Below are 18,902 nucleotides of genomic sequence, written 5' to 3'. Positions count from 1 at the left end.
GACATGTGACATAATTCTTCATAATTCATAATTTCAAAGCTCATTCTTGCACCACAATTGATAAATGCTCAGGTTTGAATGTTTCCTGTTTTTTCAGTCACCTCAGTGGCAGATGTTTCACATCTTTTATTTTATTTTGCTTATTTGTGGTTCAATATGCATTTTTAAAGGTTTATTTAACCTATCCTGACCTAAAATAATTATCATTATTGTGTATAATACCAGCTAGTTGATAGAAAAAGATGCATGTAAAACACTTGGTTATCTTTTTGTGTAAATTCTTTTGCATAGCAGGTTTTTTTTTTTTTTCAGCCAAATACAGAGGTGATTTAAACTAGAGACAGTGAAAGAGATGGAGAGGTAATTTCGAAGTGTTCAGTCCCTCTGACTTAATAGGTGTTCAGTTCCTTAACCTACATTGGTCAGCCCCATCGCTAAAGGGCTGAACACCCTTTGTCAAGACTGAAGGAATGAACACCGCCAAATTACCTCTTCAATTTTTCCAGTCTCCATTATTAAAGTCAACATTTATTCAACTAAAGAAGCCTGCTATGCAGAACAAATGCATCAGCACACGTCTTATTCATCAGCGAAAACAGCATTCGAAAATTTGCAGTGTTGAGAAATTGATGTTGAAGACCTAGCTAGAAAATTAATATAGTAAAATGAGGATAGGCTGACTTCCAATAAAATAGTCATCATTTTTTCAACATTTTTCTCCTGGCTTTCACTGGTGTATGGAGTATGTATGTATGTATGTATATATATATATATATATATATATATATATATATATATATATATATATATATATATATATCTTTCTTCTTCTTTCAACACACCGGCCGTATCCCACCGAGGCGGGGTGGCCCAAAAGGAAAAACGAAAGTTTCTCCTTTTACATTTAGTAATATATACAGGAGAAGAGGTTACTAGCCCCTTGCTCCCGGCATTTTAGTTGCCTCTTACAACACGCATGGCTTACGGAGGAAGAATTCTGTTCCACTTCCCCATGGAGATAAGAGGAAATAAACAAGAATAAGAACTAGAAAGAAAATAGAAGAAAACCCAGAGGGGTGTGTATATATGTGCTTGTACATGTATGTGTAGTGTGACCTAAGTGTAAGTAGAAGTAGCAAGACGTACCTGAAATCTTGCATGTTCATGAGACAGAAAAAAGGACACCAGCAATCCTACCATCATGTAAAACAATTACAGGCTTTCGTTTTACACTCACTTGGCAGGACGGTAGTACCTCCCTGGGCGGTTGCTGTCTACCAACCTACTACCTTGATATATATATATATATATATATTTCTTTATTTATTTATTTATTTTTTTTAAACAAGTCGGCCGCCTCCCACCGAGGCAGGGTGACCCAAAAAGAAAGAAAATCCCCAAAAAGAAAATACTACTTTCATCATCATTCAACACTTTCACCTCACTCGCACATAATCACTGTTTTTGCCGAGGTGCTCAGAATACAACAGATTAGAAGCATATATGTATAAACATACACAACATATCCCTCCAAACTGCCAATATCCCAAACCCCTCCTTTAAAGTGCAGGCATTGTACTTCCCAATATTTCCAGTACTCAAGTCCGGCTATATAAAAATAACCAGTTTCCCTGAATCCCTTCACTAAATATTACCCTGCTCACGCTCCAACAGCTCGTCAGGTTCCAAATACCATTCGTCTCCATTCATACCTATCTAACATGCTCACGCATGCTGGAAGTCCAAGCCCCTCGCCCACAAAACCTCCTTTACCCCCTCTCTCCAACCTTTTTCAAGGATGACCCCTACCCCGCCTTCCTTCCCATACAGATTTATACGCTCTCCATGTCATTCTACTTTGATCCATTCTCTCTGAATGACCAAACCACCTCGACAACCCCTCTTCAACCCTCTGACTAATACTTTTATTAACTCCACACCTTCTCCTAATTTCCACACTCCAAATTTTCTGCATAATATTTACACCACACAGTGCCCTTAGACAGGACATCTCCACTGCCTCCAACCGTCTCCTCGCTGCAGCATTTACAACCCAAGCTTCACACTCATTAAAGAGTGTTGGTACCACTGTACTTTCATACATTCCCTTCTTTGCCCCCATAGATAACATTTTTTGTCTCCACATATACAGTGGACCCCCACCTTACGATATTAATCCGTTCCTGGAAGCTCATCGTATGCTGAAATTATCGTAAGGTGAATTAATTTTCCCCATAAGAAATAATGGAAATCAAATTAATCCGTTCCTGACACCCCAAAGTATGAAAAAAAAGTTTTTTTTATCACATGAAATATTAATTTTAATACACACAAACTGACACTTACCTTTATTGAAGATCTGGTGATGATTGATGGGATGGGAGGAGGGGAGAGTGTGGAAGTTGTTAATGTTTAGAAGAGGAATCCCCTTCCATTAGGACTTTAGGTAGCACATCCTTTTCCGGGGTTACTTCCCTTCTTCTTTTAATGCCACTAGGACCAGCTTGAGAGTCACTGGACCTCTGTCGCACAGCATATCTGTCCATAGAGGCCTGTACCTCCCGTTCCTTTATGATTTGTCTAAAGTGGTTCACAACATTGTCATTGTAATAGTCACCAGCATGGCTTGCAATAGCTGTCTGAGGGTGATTTTCATCCATAAAGGTTTGCACTTCAAGCCACTTTGCACACATTTCCTTAATCTTTGAAGTAGGCAACTTCTTCAATTTCTCTCTCCCCTCCTCCGAAGCAGTTTCCTCAGGTCTGGCCTCTTGCTGTTGAAGATGATCTTGTAGCTCATCAGTGGTTAGTTCTTCATTGTCCTCCTCCACCAACTCTTCCACATCCTCCCCACTAACCTCCAACTCCAAGGACTTCCCCAATGCCATAATTGATTCCACAACTGGCATACGCTTCTCAGGGTTAGCCTCAAATCCTTCAAAATCCCTTTTGTCTACACATTCTGGCCACAGTTTCTTCCAAGCAGAGTTCAAGGTCCTCTTAATCACTCCCTCCCAAGCCTTACCTATAAGGTTTACACAACTGAGGATACTAAAGTGATCTTTCCAAAACTCTAAGTCTTAGAGTCAATTGAGTGTCTGAGGTCACTACAAAGCACTTTTGAAACAGCTTTTGTGTAGAGTTTTTTTTTGAAGTTTGAAATGACCTGTTGGTCCATAGGCTGCAGGAGAGGAGTGGTATTAGGAGGCAAAAACTTGACCTTAATGAAGCTCATGTCCCCAGAAAGTCGCTCTCCCAAGTCTGAAGGATGAGCAGGAGCATTGTCTAATACCAGGAGGCACTTAAGGTCCAATTTATTTTCCAGGAGGTAATTTTTCACAGTGGGGGGCAAATGCATGGTGTAACCAGTCATAGAAAAAGTCCCTAGTGACCCATGCCTTAGTGTTTGCCCTCCACAGCACACACAAATTAGCCTTGAGGACATTGTTTCTCCTGAACACTCTGGGAGTTTCAGAGTGATACACCAATAAAGGCTTCACTTTGCAATCACCACTAGCATTAGCACACATCAAGAGAGTAAGCCTGTCTTTCATAGGCTTATGTCCTGGGAGTGCCTTTTCCTCCTGAGTAATGTAGGTCCTGTTTGGCATTTTCTTCCAAAACAGGCCTGTTTTGTCACAATTAAACACTTGTTCAGGTTTCAGTCCTTCACTGTCTATGTACTCCTTGAATTCCTTCACATATTTTTCAGCCACTTTGTGGTCCAAACTGGCAGCCTCACCATGCCTTATCACACTATGTATGCCACTACGATTCTTAAATCTCTCAAACCAACTTTTGCTGGCCTTAAATTCACTCACATCACTAGTTGCAGGCATTTTTCTAATTAAATCCTCGTGCAACTTTCTAGCCTTTTCACATATGATCGCTTGAGAGATGCTGTCTCCTGATATCTGTTTTTCGTTTATCCACACCAATAACAGTCTCTCAACATCTTCGAGTACTTGCGATCTCTTATTCGAAAACAAAGTTGCACCTTTTGCAAGAACAGCTTTCTTGATTGCCGTTTTGTTGGCCACGATAGTAGTGATGGTTGATTGGGGTTTGGTATACAACCTGGCCAGCTCCGAGACACGCACTCCACTTTCGTACTTAGCAATTATCTCTTTCTTCATTTCCATAGTAATTTTCACCTTTTTTACTGCAGGGTTGGCACTAGAAGCTTTCTTGGGGCCCATGGTGACTTATTTTGCAGGTACAATCACTAAAAACGCTGTGATAATATGAATTGTTCCGATTGTATGCGTGGATGCAACCACACTGGCTGGCTTATAAACACTGGCACCCACGGGGCAGCTGATTCGCGCTCAGGCCACACGTGGGACGCGTCTTGGACGAATCGCATGAGGTGAGTTTTTTAGCATGAGGCGAGGCAAAATTTTTGCGTTAAAATGTATCGTATGGTGGATTTAACGTAACGTGATGCCATCGTAAGGTGGGAATCCACTGTACCTCGACGCACCACTCCCCTTTTTATTTATTAATTTATTTATATATTTTCCGGTTAGCTGGACTTGAGTCCTGGTATTGGAAAGTGCAATGTCTGCACTTTAACCCTTAAACGGTCCAAACAGATCGACGTTCAGATTCGTAGTGCTACAAAAGTAGATCTACTTTTTTTTACATATTTTCAAATACGTATAACAAAAAAAAAATGTAGATAAAAGTTTTTTTACACGTTTTCAAATGTAAAACAAAAAAGAAAATCTACATTTTTTACATACTTTCAGATGTTGAAAAAACATATATATACGTTTGGACCGTTTAAGGGTTAAAGGAAGAGTTTGGGATATTGGCAGTTTGGAGGGACTAATGAACTGTCGTATCTGAGCACCTCTGCAAAGACAGTGATTATGTACGAGTGAGGTGAAAGTGTTGAACGATGATGAAAGTATTTTCTTTTTGGGGATTTTCTTTCTTTTTGGGTCACCCTGCCTTGGTGGGAGACGACCGACGTGTTGAAAAAAAAACAAATACTGTACAGTGGACCCCCGCCTTACGATGGCATTGCGTTACGTTAAATCCGCCATACAATACATTTTAATGCAAAAATTTTACCTCGCCTCACGCTAAAAAACTCGCCTTACGTGATTCATCCAGGATGCGTCCAACGTGTGGCCTCAGCGCCAGTGTTTACAAGCCAGCCAGTGTGGTCGCATCTACGCATACATTCGGTACATTTCACATTATCCCAGTGTTTTTAGTGCTTGTAACTGTAAAATAAGTCACCATGGACCCCAAGAAAGCTTCTAGTGCCATCCCTGTGGTAAAAAGGGCGAGAATTAGTATGGAATTGAAAAAAGAGATTAAGGAAATGTGTACAAAGTGGGTTGAACTGCAAACCTTTACAGATGAAAATCACCCTGACACAGCTACTGCAAGCCGTGTTGGCAACCTGTACAATGACAATGTTATGGCCCATTTTAGGAAAATCTTAAAGGAACGGGAGGTACAGAGCACTATGGACAGATTTGTTGTACGACAGAGGTCCAGTGACTCTCAAGCTGGTCCGAGTGGCATTAAAAGAAGGGAAGTAACCCCAGAAAAGGACTTGCTACCTCAAGTCCTAATGGAAGGGGATTCCCCTTCTAAACAATAACTTCCACACTCTCCCCTCCCCCCATCCCATCAATTATCACCAGATCTTCAATAAAGGTAAGTATCATGTATTCTATTCTTAGTAGAGTATTAACTGCATGTCTTCTTCAGTTTGTGTGTATTAAAATTAATATTTCATATGGTAATTTTTTTTTTTTTTCATACTTTAGAGTGTCAGGAACGGATTAATTTGATTTCCATTATTTCTTATGGGGAAAATTAATTCACCTTACGATAATTTCGGCATACGATGAGCTCTCAGGAACAGATTAATATCATAAGGCGGGGGTCCACTGTACGTATATTGAAGAATAAGTCATAATACCATGGCTGTAACAAACAACAGAAAACCTCACTTGGAGAAGGAACTTTAGATAGTGCTTTGGTTTATTATGGACTATTATTAATTAATAATTGAATGAGAAATAGCAGAGAAGACCAGTAGACTGATCACAGGAAGGGGAGGAAGCAACGGTGGCAGCTTGGCCCCAGGCTAGGTTGCAAGAGTAGCAAAACTCTCAAGAAAGGTCATAGCCAATGGTCAGTGCAGGAGACAAAAATATGGGATATGTTTCAGATGCTTCCAGTGCTGTCTGACCCCTGTGGGTCTAGTATTTTTGCATGAATATAGTACTGTAATATTCCCACCAAGCTTGGGAGAACGCAGAAGGAACCTCATTCACTTGACAAGTGTCAGATTAAACTGTGAGGACAAGTGTGTACCCCTGATTTAATCGACCTTAATCTAACAGGCTGGAAATATTGGACAAAATTTGCTGGGCCAGTTGACTCAAAAACAGCAGATAGTCTCTTGGTTACAGAGTTGTCCATTATTGTTATGGTCACAGCTAAATAATCTCTTATCCCCCATGATCATCATTACCAGCCACCCACTGGCCACTGTTAGTCCATTATATCAAGGGTTGACTATAAGGAGTACAGTGTTCTGGTTCAAACTTTTAAGTTTTTATTGGTTTCTTATAGTTGTCATCAATGAAGCAATAATGTGAAAGCATGACAAATATTAACACATTGGCTACTTTCCACCAAGGTACCCTTCAAGGAGTGTGCTTCATTGCTATTAAAGGACTTGTGATCCAATGATCATGAGCTACCCTCCTTTCTCGTTATCATGCCTGATTACCTCCCATTTCCCAAGTGCTATATTACCTCAGGGTTTAATGCTTTCCCATGGATAATAATAACAATAATAATAACAGTACTTTTTTTTATATTTGCAGGATGAGTGATGCTTCACAGTGAAGTGCAAGTGGCTAGAAGCTTGACAGGTGGTGGGAAAGGTCATCCCACAGGTCACTGTTGGCACTCATCTCTACACACACAGTGCCACCCAACATAATCAGGTGGCTACACTATTAGCTCAAGCTCCAGGTGAGAATTAATTATGGATATTAGAATGTGCATGTATCTTTGTATGTAGGAGTGGCAAATGAGTGGAATTAGCCAAGCGAACACACAGTGAAAACTATCTCTATACAGGGGGGTCAAAAATAAATATGGCAGGACTCATTCATGTCAGTTGCTCAGAAGTTAAGAGGTGGGACCAAGAGCTGGAGCTTACCTTTCATTCATACTCCTCTCAATCTGATATTCAGTCTTTTATTGGCAAAGCATTTTCTTATTGTCATAACCTTGATGTTCACTATCAACTTCCTCTTAAACGTCCTCGCAAACTTCTCTTCAAAATCACCCCGAAGCAACTGTGACAGCTCCCACTTTGTTTCAGTCATTATCTTAAGCAAGGACCTCTTCCCATCATACCAGCATTCACTTTTATATATATATATATAACCCCCAGGCTTAAAAATTTATTAAACAACCATGGAGGTGACACGCATGCCTATTTAAAGCCTATTTTTACTGGAAAAATCTCCCCTTATCTATATACCCAAATTATTTGTATTGTACCCACCTTTACACTAATGTTTCTATTCATTGCCACCCCTTTTTTTTACCTTATTCCACCAATCATTCCTCTTCCCAGCTGGACCTGCCCTTCTATAATCAGAAATCTTTTATGTGCAGTTTAACATTATTCAGTCTACTCCATCACTTGCTGCATCTGCTAGTCTCTAGCCTTTATTCAACAGCTATTTGTATTTATAAGATTTGGTATCCTGAATCACACAAAAGCATATCTAGCTATATCTCCATCACACCTCTGTCCTCAGTGGTGGAAAAAGAAATAGGATAAAGCACATATTTAGCACTCTCATGGTAGTTTGATCATTAAAGTGTTCTGGTACACTAAAGATATTGCATATAGAAAAACATGAGCTAATATGGGAAGGATAACAATCAATGATTAATAACCAATACTGATTTACAGTACAACATTTATTTAGCACTATAGCAATAATTATTCCATTTATAAAATTACATACAAAATTATACAGAAAGTATAAACATGTAAATCATTCACACAGTTCAGTAAAAAAAAATCTCATAATGAATATTACCTAATTTACAAAATCTGAGTACTTCAGCTTTACTAATATTTACAAATGTGAAATCTTACTGTCTCGTAATTTCACATTCAGAATGAGTCCATTGCAGCAATGCCTCAACAATTCAAATCTTGCTTGACCAGGAACTTTATTATATCCAGTGGGTATGCGCAGTAGAGGAGTGGTAATGAGTGCCCGATAATCAGCAGTTTGGTCCATGTGTATATTTTATATCTATATTTTGTATACATTCCATGGGGAGGTGGAATAGAATTCTTCCTCCGTAAGCCATGCGTGTCATAAGAGGTGACTAAAATGCTGGGAGCAAGGGGCTAGGAACCCCTTCTCCTGTATACATTACTAAAGTTAAAAAGAAAAACTCTTCTTTTTCTTTTTGGGATACCCTGCTTCGGTGGGAAACAACCAGTTTATTGAAAGATGATTTTATATCCTGTATGCTATTTGGAGTGATGTTTGAACTGTCATATCAGAGCATCTCTGCAAAGACAGTGATTATGTGTGAATGATGGTGAAAGTGTTTCTTTTTTGTGTCATCCTGCATTGGTGGGAGATGGTCATGTGTTGCTGATGATGCTGTGCTTTTGGGAAATTCTAGAGAGAAGTTGTAAAGGTTAGTGGATGAATTTGGGAGGGTGTAAAAAGGAAGAAAGTTAAGTGAACATAGATAAGAGTAAGGTGATGGGGGTATCAAATAAGTTAAGTAAAGAAAAACTGGATATTACATTGGAGGGAGGGAGCATGGAAGAAGTGAATGTATTTAGATATTGGGGAGTTGATTTGTCAGCAGATGGGTTCACGAAGGACAAGGTTAACCATAGAATTGATGAAGGGAAAAAAAAGGCGAGTGGTGCATTGAGGTATCTGTGGAGACAAAAAAAAAAAAAAAAAAAAAAAAGTTAGCCATGAAGGCAGTGTACAAGAGTATAGTAGTACCAACACTTACATGGGTGTGAAGCACGAGTTGTAAATGCTGCAGCAAGGAGGAGGCTGGAGGATGTGGAGATGTCATGTCTTAGGGCAGTGTGTGGTGTAAATATGAAGGGAATTTGTAGTGTGGAAATTAGGAGGAGGTGTGGAGTTACTAAAGGTATTATTCAGAGGATATAAGAGGGGTTGTTGAGGTAGTTTGGTCATTTAGAGAGGGTGGAGCAAAATACAGGGTGTTTCAAAAAGATGGACCCCATTTCAAAGCAGACTGCCTGAAATTGATGAACTCAATTTGAAAGCAGACTGCTTTGAAATTGAGTTCATCAATTTCAAACACCCTGTAGGATGACTTGGAAGGTGTATAGATCTGTAGTGGAGGGGAGGAGTGGTAGGGGTCGTCCTAAGAAACGATGGAGGGAAGGGGTAAAAAGAGGTTTTGTGTGCAAGGGGCTTGGACATGCAGCAGGCATGTGTAAACATGTTAGATAGGAGTGAATGGAGATGAATGGTTTTTGGGACCTGATGAGCTGCTGGAGTGTGAGCAGGGTAATATTTTGTGAAGGGATTCAGGGAAACTGGTTGGCCAAACTCAAGTCCTGGAGGTTGGAAGTACAGTTCCTGCACTTTGAAGGAGGGGTTTGTGATATTGGCTGTATTGGAGTGACATCTAAACTGTCGCATCTGAGCACCTCTGCAAAGACAGTGATAGTGTGAATGATGCCGAAAGATTTTCTGTTTTGGGTCACCTTGCCTCGGTGGGAGACAGCCGATGTATTGAAAAAATATATATTGTACATATTTATTTATTTTAGGGTGCTAGGGAGAAGTATGGGATTAAAATGTATAGAATCCAATACTAAGTGGGAGTTGTCACAGTTGCTTTTTGCCGATGACACTGCTTTTGAGAGATTCTGAGGAGAAATTGCAAAGATTGGTGGATGAATTTGGGAGGGTGAACATAGGACAGAGCAAGATGATAGGGGTAACAAAAAAGTTAGGTAATGAAAGATTGGATGGAGGCAGTGAATGTGTTCAGATATTTGAGAGTGGCCTTGTTGGTGGATATGTGTGTGTGAAAGACAAGGTGGGTGGTGCATTGAGGCAAAAAGGGAAATGTATGAGAGTACATAGTGGTAATAGCACTTATTTGGATGTGAATGTTCCCAAACCCCTCCTTTAAAGTGCAGGCATTGTACTTCTCACTTTCAGGACTCAAGTCTGGCTAACTGGTTTCCCTGAATCCTTTCACAAAATATTACCCTGCTCGCATTCCAACAGCTCGTCAGGTCCCGAAAACCATTCATCTTCATTCACTCCTATCTAACACGCACACACACGCTTGCTGGAAGTTCAAGCCCCTTGCCCACAAAACCTCCCTTACCCCTTCCCTCCAACCATTACTAGGAGAACCCCTACCCAACCATCCTTTCCCTGAGGGCAATGCGTGGTGTAAATATTATGAAGAGAATTCGTAGTTCGAGGTTAGGTGAAAAGCATTATCCAGAGGGCTGAGGAGGGATTTGGCTTAGCGCTTCTTTTTGATTATAATAATAATAATGAGGGATTGTTGAGGTGGTTTGGACATTTAGAGAGGATGGAGCAAAATAGGATGACTTGGAGGCTGTATAAATCTGTGGTGGAGGGAGGGGGTAAAGGAGTGTTTTGCTGCAAGGGGCTTGGATATCCGGTATGCGTGTGAGCATGTTAGATAGAAGTGGAAGCAAGTGGTTTTCATGACTCGACACACTGTTGGAGTGTGAGCAAAGTAACGTTTATGAAGCTAAGATATTGTGTAGTTTAAAAAATGTGTTGGATAAATACACGAGTGGGTGTGCTTTAGACCTGACTAGCTTGTGTTGGTAGGTCTGATGCCATGCTCCTTCCTTAAGTGGATGTGATTTGACCTGACTAGGTTGGGTCATTGGCTTAAGCTGGTAGGAGACTTGGACCTGCCTTGCATGGGCCAGTAGGCCTGCTGCAGTGTTCCTTCTTTCTTATGAAGGGATTCAGGGAAACTGTTTAGCTAAACAAGAGTCCTGGAGGTGGGAAGTACAGTGCTTGCACTCTGAAAAAGGGGTGGGGATATTTGCAGTTTGGAGGGGCATCCGAACTGTATTATTGGTGCACCTCTGGCAAGACAATGATAGGGTATGATGGTGAAAGTGGCTCTTTTTTTGGTCACTCTGCCTTGGTGGGAGACGGCCAGTATGTATATATATATATATATATATATATATATATATATATATATATATATATATATATATATATATATATATATATATATATATATATATATATATATATATATATATATATATATATATATATATATATATATATATATATATATATATATATATATATATATATATATATATATATATATATATATATATATATATATATATATATATATATATATATATATATATATATATATATATATATATATATATATATATATATATATATATATATATAATATATATATATATATATAATATATATATATATATATAATATATATATATATATAATATATATATATATATATATATATACGTATATTTTTTTTTTTTACATACTGGCTGTATCCCATCAAAACAGGGTGACCCAAAAAGAAAAACAAGCATTTCTTTTTACAGCCATCTCCTGCCTTAGCAGGAGATGGCTGATGTGTTAAAATATATTATCTTTTTATTTATACACATACAACATGGAGGCAGGCATGGAAATACTGTTAAAATTGTTAAGTTTAAGGTCCATGTTAGTCCTGTAGAATAGTGATGGATTTTGTTAACTAGGTACTCCACAATTGAGACATTGATGTCCTTATGGCTCAAAAAAAAAAAACGTGTGTTTGTTGTGCAAAGTTAAACCTTATCTGTTCTGCTTCATGTATTACTAAACACTAATTGATAACTATCCATAATTTATTATAGACTTATAAATTTGTGCTGAAATGAAATTATTGCAATATGAGCACTTACCATAATGTAATATCAAAGACCCAGACACTTCAAGGGAAGTGCCTTTATGCTGGTGAAGACCACTTGATCCAAGGACTTGGAGCCACTCTCCCTTTCCTTAGACCAGATATGATTACCACCCTTTCCCTGGTGCTGCATGGGTTTGGTGGTCTGAATGTATATGAAGATGCAGCATAAATGTATAGTGGACACTGTTTTCAGATAAAAATAAAACTATTCTGTGATGATTATATTTTTAATGCTACATATGTATATGGTATACTTAGTGTTGTGGTCATCATATATATGGGCATGTTTGTTTATATTACTTTCCCATTAATACTAGTGTATGTACATGAATACAGTAATTACCATGCACATTTGGATACATATGTTTATAATTGCTCAAACTGCTTAATCCAAATGATAATGTAATCATGGAACTGCACTAAAACTGCAGATTTAATAACCATACAGTGGATTATGAGTGTCCTAAGGTTTTGCCGGGTCAGAACAGATAAGGTCAGATTGTGAAATCACAAAACAAGTTAAGCTATGAATTGATAAACACTTTCCAAAAAGTAGCAAGATTACACAACATTAACTGTGTAATCTTGCTAATTTTTTTTTTTTTTTATATAAATAGCTATAGCACGTATCTTAAAATGTTTTAGTAATACTTTTTTATCACTTGAATGCATTAACAGTGTGAAGTTATTCCAGTAATTGACTTTTGCCTTCCTCAGAGGAGCAGAAAAGTCTGTAAGCATCTATATGGTAATTACAGTATATATCTGTTTGCTGTATGTCTAATGTACCATGGGAAGCTGTTTAAAGAAAGTAAATGTCAACCTAAACAATATACAAATATAATTCAAGGAATTTGTCCAGTTAATTTTAAGAAAAAAAAAAAAAAATAATTTAGAATGTTCACCATTGCAAATTTTTGCACTAAATGCATGTGACAACTACATTCTTAGGTTGAGGAGTGAGAACATGTATATATATAATTTTTTTCCTGCCAAACATACAGTACTTTAAACATCTTTTATATTTTTTGATGACAATCACAATTTGAAAGCCTCATTATGCAAGAAATACAGGATTAACTAAGGAAATATTAGAGGAACAAAATATTTACATTAATGAATCTGAAATCAAATCTTGTATTTGATGTTATCATGTAATGCTGTAATGTGGGGAAAATTTAAGCAAAAATTGTTGGTTTTGTAACCTTGGTGAACTAATAGCCTATTCAGCAGAGGTGACCAACCTTGTTTAACCCTTAAAGTGCCGATAATATCAATTCGCATCTTGATGAGAATTAGCATCATATGCCTGTCTTCAAATCCGGTGTGAGAAGCATGAGTGATCTGCACAGTAGAACAAAAAAAAATCAGCCTGCCAGGTGCACTGTGGGAATCACATGTTGCTCTGCATTTATTGATCATAGAAACACCAGTACTGCAGTCCAAGGAAAACTGATGTTATTTTATTTCCCCAAAATGACTGACACTGAGGATGGTGATACTGTTGTGGATATTTATAGTTTTGAGAAGAAAGTAGCTGATAGTGACACTAGAACAAATCATAAGAGGTATGAAAACGATGATTCTTAGATCGTACATCTCTGGAAAAATCATCTTTCAAATAATTTGTACTGAGCAAAAGATATCGCTTTGGTATCAAGTTATTCATGATATGTGATTGTTTACACAAGCATGGAGACATGTGCAAGTTATTAGGCATTTCATGTGATATGAGGAAATTGATGGAACCGTATTATGGTAAAGGCCATAAATTATATGCACAATTGTTGCACAAGACCTTAATACTCAGTGATTTTTTTTTTTTTTTTGCAAATGAACAATATTGATGTGCATGGTGTACTGCATAGAACAAGAAACCACGTAACATACACCCAAGTTCAGTGCAGGTACAAGTGAAGGTGGTGTAAGCATTTCATACAAATTATATGTCATTACATTGGCATGACAGATGAATTGTTGACCACCATTCATCTTCATGAAATGAAAGAAACAAGTAGAGTCAACAGAGAAACCAATACAACAATTGTGAAACTCGCTGTTGTAACTGATTACACACAATGTGCATTTAGTAGACAAATGTTATGCACATTGGTTATGTTGACTGTGCAGAAGAGTTGCAAGTGGTACATAAAACTATTGTTTCACCTTGGACACTGCAATACTAAATGCCTACTAAGTGAAAACTGAGAATAGATCCATGCATCCTGATTTCAGCTTGTCAGTCATAAGACAAATACAGTGGACCCCCAGTTTACGATCAGCTCCCAATGCGACCAATTATGTAAGTGTATTTATGTAAGTGCAGTTTGGAGGGATATGTTGTGTATCTTTATATGTTTATGCTTCTAGACTGTTGTATTCTGAGCACCTCTGCAAAAACAGTGATAATGTGCGAGTGTGGTGAAAGTGTTGAATGATGATGAAAGTATTTTCTTTTTGGGGATTTTCTTTCTTTTTTGGGTCACCCTGCCTCGGTGGGAGACGGCCGACTTGTTGAAAAAAAAAAAAAAAAAAAGAAAATTTGTACGTGTATGTTTGGGGATCAAAAATGGACTAATCTAATTCACAATATTCCTTATGGGAACAAATTAGTTCAGTACTGGCACCTGAACACACTTCTGGAATGAAATAATATCGTAAACCGGGGGTCCACTGTAACAAATCCTGCACAGCACCATCACCTTAAAGACGGCCAGTTACCATCTTGTTTAACGGTAATCACTTTCCCACAGTATTCCTTGCTAATAAAAAGAAAAAATATTCAGATAGATGTTACATCTATTTTCACACCACACTAAGAGAGCAAATAAGCAGACATTCAATACGTGTGTGAGCAGTGTAAAATACCACTGGCTAATGCCAGGTTTCAAAGATCTTCACACACTACAACACTTCTAAGAACATCACCTGCACCTGTAAATACACATGTATGTATATCTAATAGAACACTATAAATGAAACTGTTTTGAGTGAATATGACAATGTTTGTGTGATTTGAATCACTGTTTTTACACAGTAACTGAAGTAACTGCCATTATCCATGAAGATTACAGTTCTACTTAATATTAGTGTAACCGTAAATTTACATATATTGAAGAAAAAGTTGGAAAAAAAAAAACTGCATTATTATGCATATGGCAGCAGTATCCAGTGTTGCTAAACCAAGTGCCAAAAATGCTAACTTTGCAGATGCATAATTACAAGTATCGCTTGTGTTTCAACTGTTTGTTTTATTGCTACCAGAAAAATAATCTCTTCAGTTTTAAGAGAATTTTTTACCCAAATTTAACAGATCACACGCTAGGCCATTATTTTTAGCTCACGGCACTTTAAGGGTTAATGCATTTGCTTGTACAGTATTAGTATATAACTATTAGTCACCAACCACAGCCAGTACAGTGGATCCCCGGTTAACGATATTTTTTCATTCCAGAAGTATGTTCAGGTGCCAGTAATGACCGAATTTGTTCCCATAAGGAATATTGTGAAGTAGATTAGTCTATTTCAGACCCCCAGCATACACGTACAAACGCACTTACATAAATGGTCGCATTGGGAGGTGATCGTTAAGCGGGAGTCCACTGTATTTCTTTTACAATTATCTGAAATTAGTTATTGTATTAGGGAAAAATCATTCCCCTCTCCTGTCATGGAGGTGCTGTTTATAAAATAACCTAAATGTTTCAGGTCCATTTTTATTTGGATATTTCAGCATATCCTGGTATAGAAATACTGTACATTAAATAATGGGAAACTAAAATATTCATAAATATTTTTCTTTTTCCCCTTTTTTTATTGTTATTAACCATATGACTCGACTGTAGGTGGTTTATGCTAGCTTTATGTTTGAATATTCATAATTTGGAAAAAAAAAATATATTAACCAAATATAGTGAATCTATGAAACTACAGCCCCAACACAGAACATGAAAATTTTGTACATATTTAATTTTACGTAAAACCACTGTAGTACAAAGCGGGTAAATGTCAGCTGATTATTTACAAAACCAGGACTACTGTTGGATGCATTACTCTGTTTATGCATGACTTGTATTTCCTAGAAGACAGGCCATCAAAAATTATCAAAATTATCTTACATATACTGTACACAAATTTAGTAAATTTGGCCGATTATATATTACGTATATAGAAAATAAGTTCATAAATGCAATACTGAAAGAAAGAAGAGTAAAAAAAAGTGAATATCCTATATATATACAATGTGTGTGTGTGTGAGATTAATATATATATAATTTTTTTATGAGCTGGCTCTTGAATATAGCAGTTTTGATTTATAAATTAAAGATCATAATTAGGTTTATACGTATGTTGAAAAATCCGATACTTAGTAGTGTTGATAGAATACAGGGTGTCCAGTCTTTTTCAAATTTCAACCAAGTATTACAAAAATGCAGTTATCTGTATACGATAGCATACTCAAAACGTTAAAGTGCCCTGGCAGGTTAACTGGGTATGGTGGTCCCCCTCCCCCCACACTATCCTGATATCATGTCTCTAGACTTGTGGGGGCTTGTTTTCCAGATGCCATTAGCTGACTAAATGCTAGAAATATCAAAGTTGAACTTTCAGTAAAATTAAGCATATTGCAGTGGCAGAGAGTATTGACATGAATTCTGATAGGCTAGGGGCCACTACAGGTGGATATGTCAAGGTTGCATAGATTCAACAACAGTAAAGCTGTAAAAATACTCAATTCAACTATCACAGCAGAAAACTGCATTTTCATTATTTTTTACATAAAAGACTTCATGTACATCCTGTACAGTATTAACAAAGGCTCTGTTGTACAAGTAGACTTAACATTCAAACAACTTTTCATGGTGCTATATTTACCAAGGACATAACATAAGTGTGGGGATGAGATTGACTTACTGCAAAATACAGTACTGTAAATCCAGATACCTTCAAAGAGGGGTCACCTTAATGTTGAAGGACTCGTAATCTAAGGAATTGGAACTAGCCTTATCACCTGATTACTCAGTCATTCATTCCCCAAATACATATTCTATGACTTAGTGTTTTCCCATGATTATAAAAATAATAAAGATCCAAGTACTGCAATACAGTGAGGCAGTAATTTTGTAGTGAGTAAACCTCATCTGGGCAAAGGCTCAAAACCACACTGAATTATCACATTACATGTGACTAGCTCACCTAAATTTCTGAAATGAAAAGCTATAACCATATAAATGCATTATTCAGCAACTGTCATAGCAAATGATAAATTATAAAAATATCACAGAAATTCACAAATACCTAGTTCCACAATTATTTTTTTTATAGGTAGGTACTTTGCTAAAACTTTATACATAATCAAACATTTTGTATTTTCTGAACTTATGCTAATTATATCAGAATTCTGCTAAAATCATTCACATAAAAATAATGAGCAAAACATGATGTTCTACTTTTATATATGTAAAAAAATCTGAGATCTACAGAGTCGACCTTACAAATCTCTAAATATTGAAGGTTACTCTATAGAAAAAATAACTAGCAAGATGTTAAATCAATAAAAATCTTGCTTGTCAGGTAATGAGTTATTTAACTAATATAGTTTAAACTCTCCAGAGTTGTATGTGTGGCAGTGGGATCATTCATTAGTAACAATCACCATTATGATTATTACTCATTTGTTAAGTGTTCAAGACAATTTTATGCCTATCACTCCTCTCCAACAGCACCTGTTACATTGTGATTATCTGGAACTATTGTAATTCCTTAAGGTTTATAATGGTCACCTAATAATCAGGAGAAATTTATCACACTATTACATTCATTTACACAATGTGATTCCATGAATGCATTCAGATTCAACTGGATGGGCTCATTTTATAAGTGTGTTAACCCAACCAGATATAATCCAGGGGTTTAACTTACCATTATACAATTTTCCCATATTCTTTCCTTATGAAAGGAGATTTAAACAATACAGTGAACCACATAGTACACTACTTCCACAAATTATACAATACTAACAAACAATACAGTGAAAACCCCACTTTTTCATGCTTTGTCATATACTTTGAATATGTAGGAACTATTCATAGTTTATGCATTTAAAGGTGTTTGTGAATTTAGAAAGAGCATAAGCAAAACATGAAACAATAGGAATGTGTATATAATTGTGACCGACAAAATTTCAACGTGGAGAAAATGTTCGAGCAGTGTTACAGATATTTAAAGTTTCCTCTGGTCTTGGCTCGTCCATTAAATTTATCTAGCAAACTCTAGCAACAGTAATCTGAAGAATGAGCTGGCAGTGATATATGTAACGAGCCATTATATCCTGAAAGTGGTGCCTGTTAGCAAGGCCTTATTTACATTCCTTTACTCATTGTAAAGCACTAATAAAATATGATAACACTTACATCACATTTTTTTTAAGCATATTTGTGAGACCCAATTATTCTTTCTCGCTCTCTTTCCCTCGATGCAGAATTAAAAGTGTGTTTCTTTTTCCGTCTCATCTTGTCAATGTCCTTTCCAAAAACATCCCCAGAGCGAAGAGCAGAGATGAGGTCATCAAAGTCATTTTCATTTTCACCACCTGAGCTGCTATCTCCTGCATTAGGTTGACCATTATTGGCAACTCGTGTGCTGCGTTCCTTGGCACGCTTCTCTCTCTCAACTTCACGACGCTGCCAACAGAAAAGTATCAAACATATAACTTAAGCTAAATATTAAACTCAAAGTTAAAAAAAAGAGGCAATTAAACTGTGCTATATATGACAAAGTAGGCAATTTTATAAAAGGATGTGCAATCAAGAACCACACAGTACTGTATGCATATTAGTATACTAACATTTGCATGATATAATGTC

The 18,902-nt window shown here is 37.0% G+C and overlaps 2 protein-coding genes across 7 annotated transcripts in view; one reads left to right on the top strand and one right to left on the bottom strand.

The window, feature by feature from the left end:
• The window catches only part of LOC128684896 (testis-expressed protein 9), a 78,118-nt gene that overhangs the window by 43,801 nt on the left and 15,415 nt on the right, over nt 1-18,902 (top strand). For 3 of the 4 annotated variants that reach the window (XM_053771227.2, XM_053771226.2, XM_070099692.1), the window contains one exon: nt 6,861-7,011. The gene's annotated coding sequence lies outside the window, so the exon portion shown is untranslated. Of the gene's footprint in view, nt 1-6,860; nt 8,929-18,902 lie in introns of those variants that run through there. The other variant, XM_070099686.1, reaches the window with a different exon arrangement.
• Nucleotides 13,821-18,902, bottom strand: part of DAAM (disheveled-associated activator of morphogenesis-like protein) — a 368,710-nt gene continuing 363,628 nt past the window's right edge. Inside the window, exon 22 of one of the 3 annotated variants that reach the window (XM_070099657.1) lies at nt 13,821-18,719. In XM_070099657.1, the coding sequence (XP_069955758.1) occupies nt 18,462-18,719 (258 nt within the window). In that variant the 3' untranslated portion in view covers nt 13,821-18,461. The remainder of the gene's footprint in view (nt 18,720-18,902) is intronic. The other 2 variants (XM_070099673.1, XM_070099665.1) reach the window with 2 other exon arrangements.

The sequence above is a fragment of the Cherax quadricarinatus genome, chromosome 5 (genome assembly GCF_038502225.1).
Source record: "Cherax quadricarinatus isolate ZL_2023a chromosome 5, ASM3850222v1, whole genome shotgun sequence".
Taxonomy (NCBI): domain Eukaryota; kingdom Metazoa; phylum Arthropoda; class Malacostraca; order Decapoda; family Parastacidae; genus Cherax; species Cherax quadricarinatus.
This window is presented reverse-complemented; position numbering and strand designations above follow the sequence as displayed.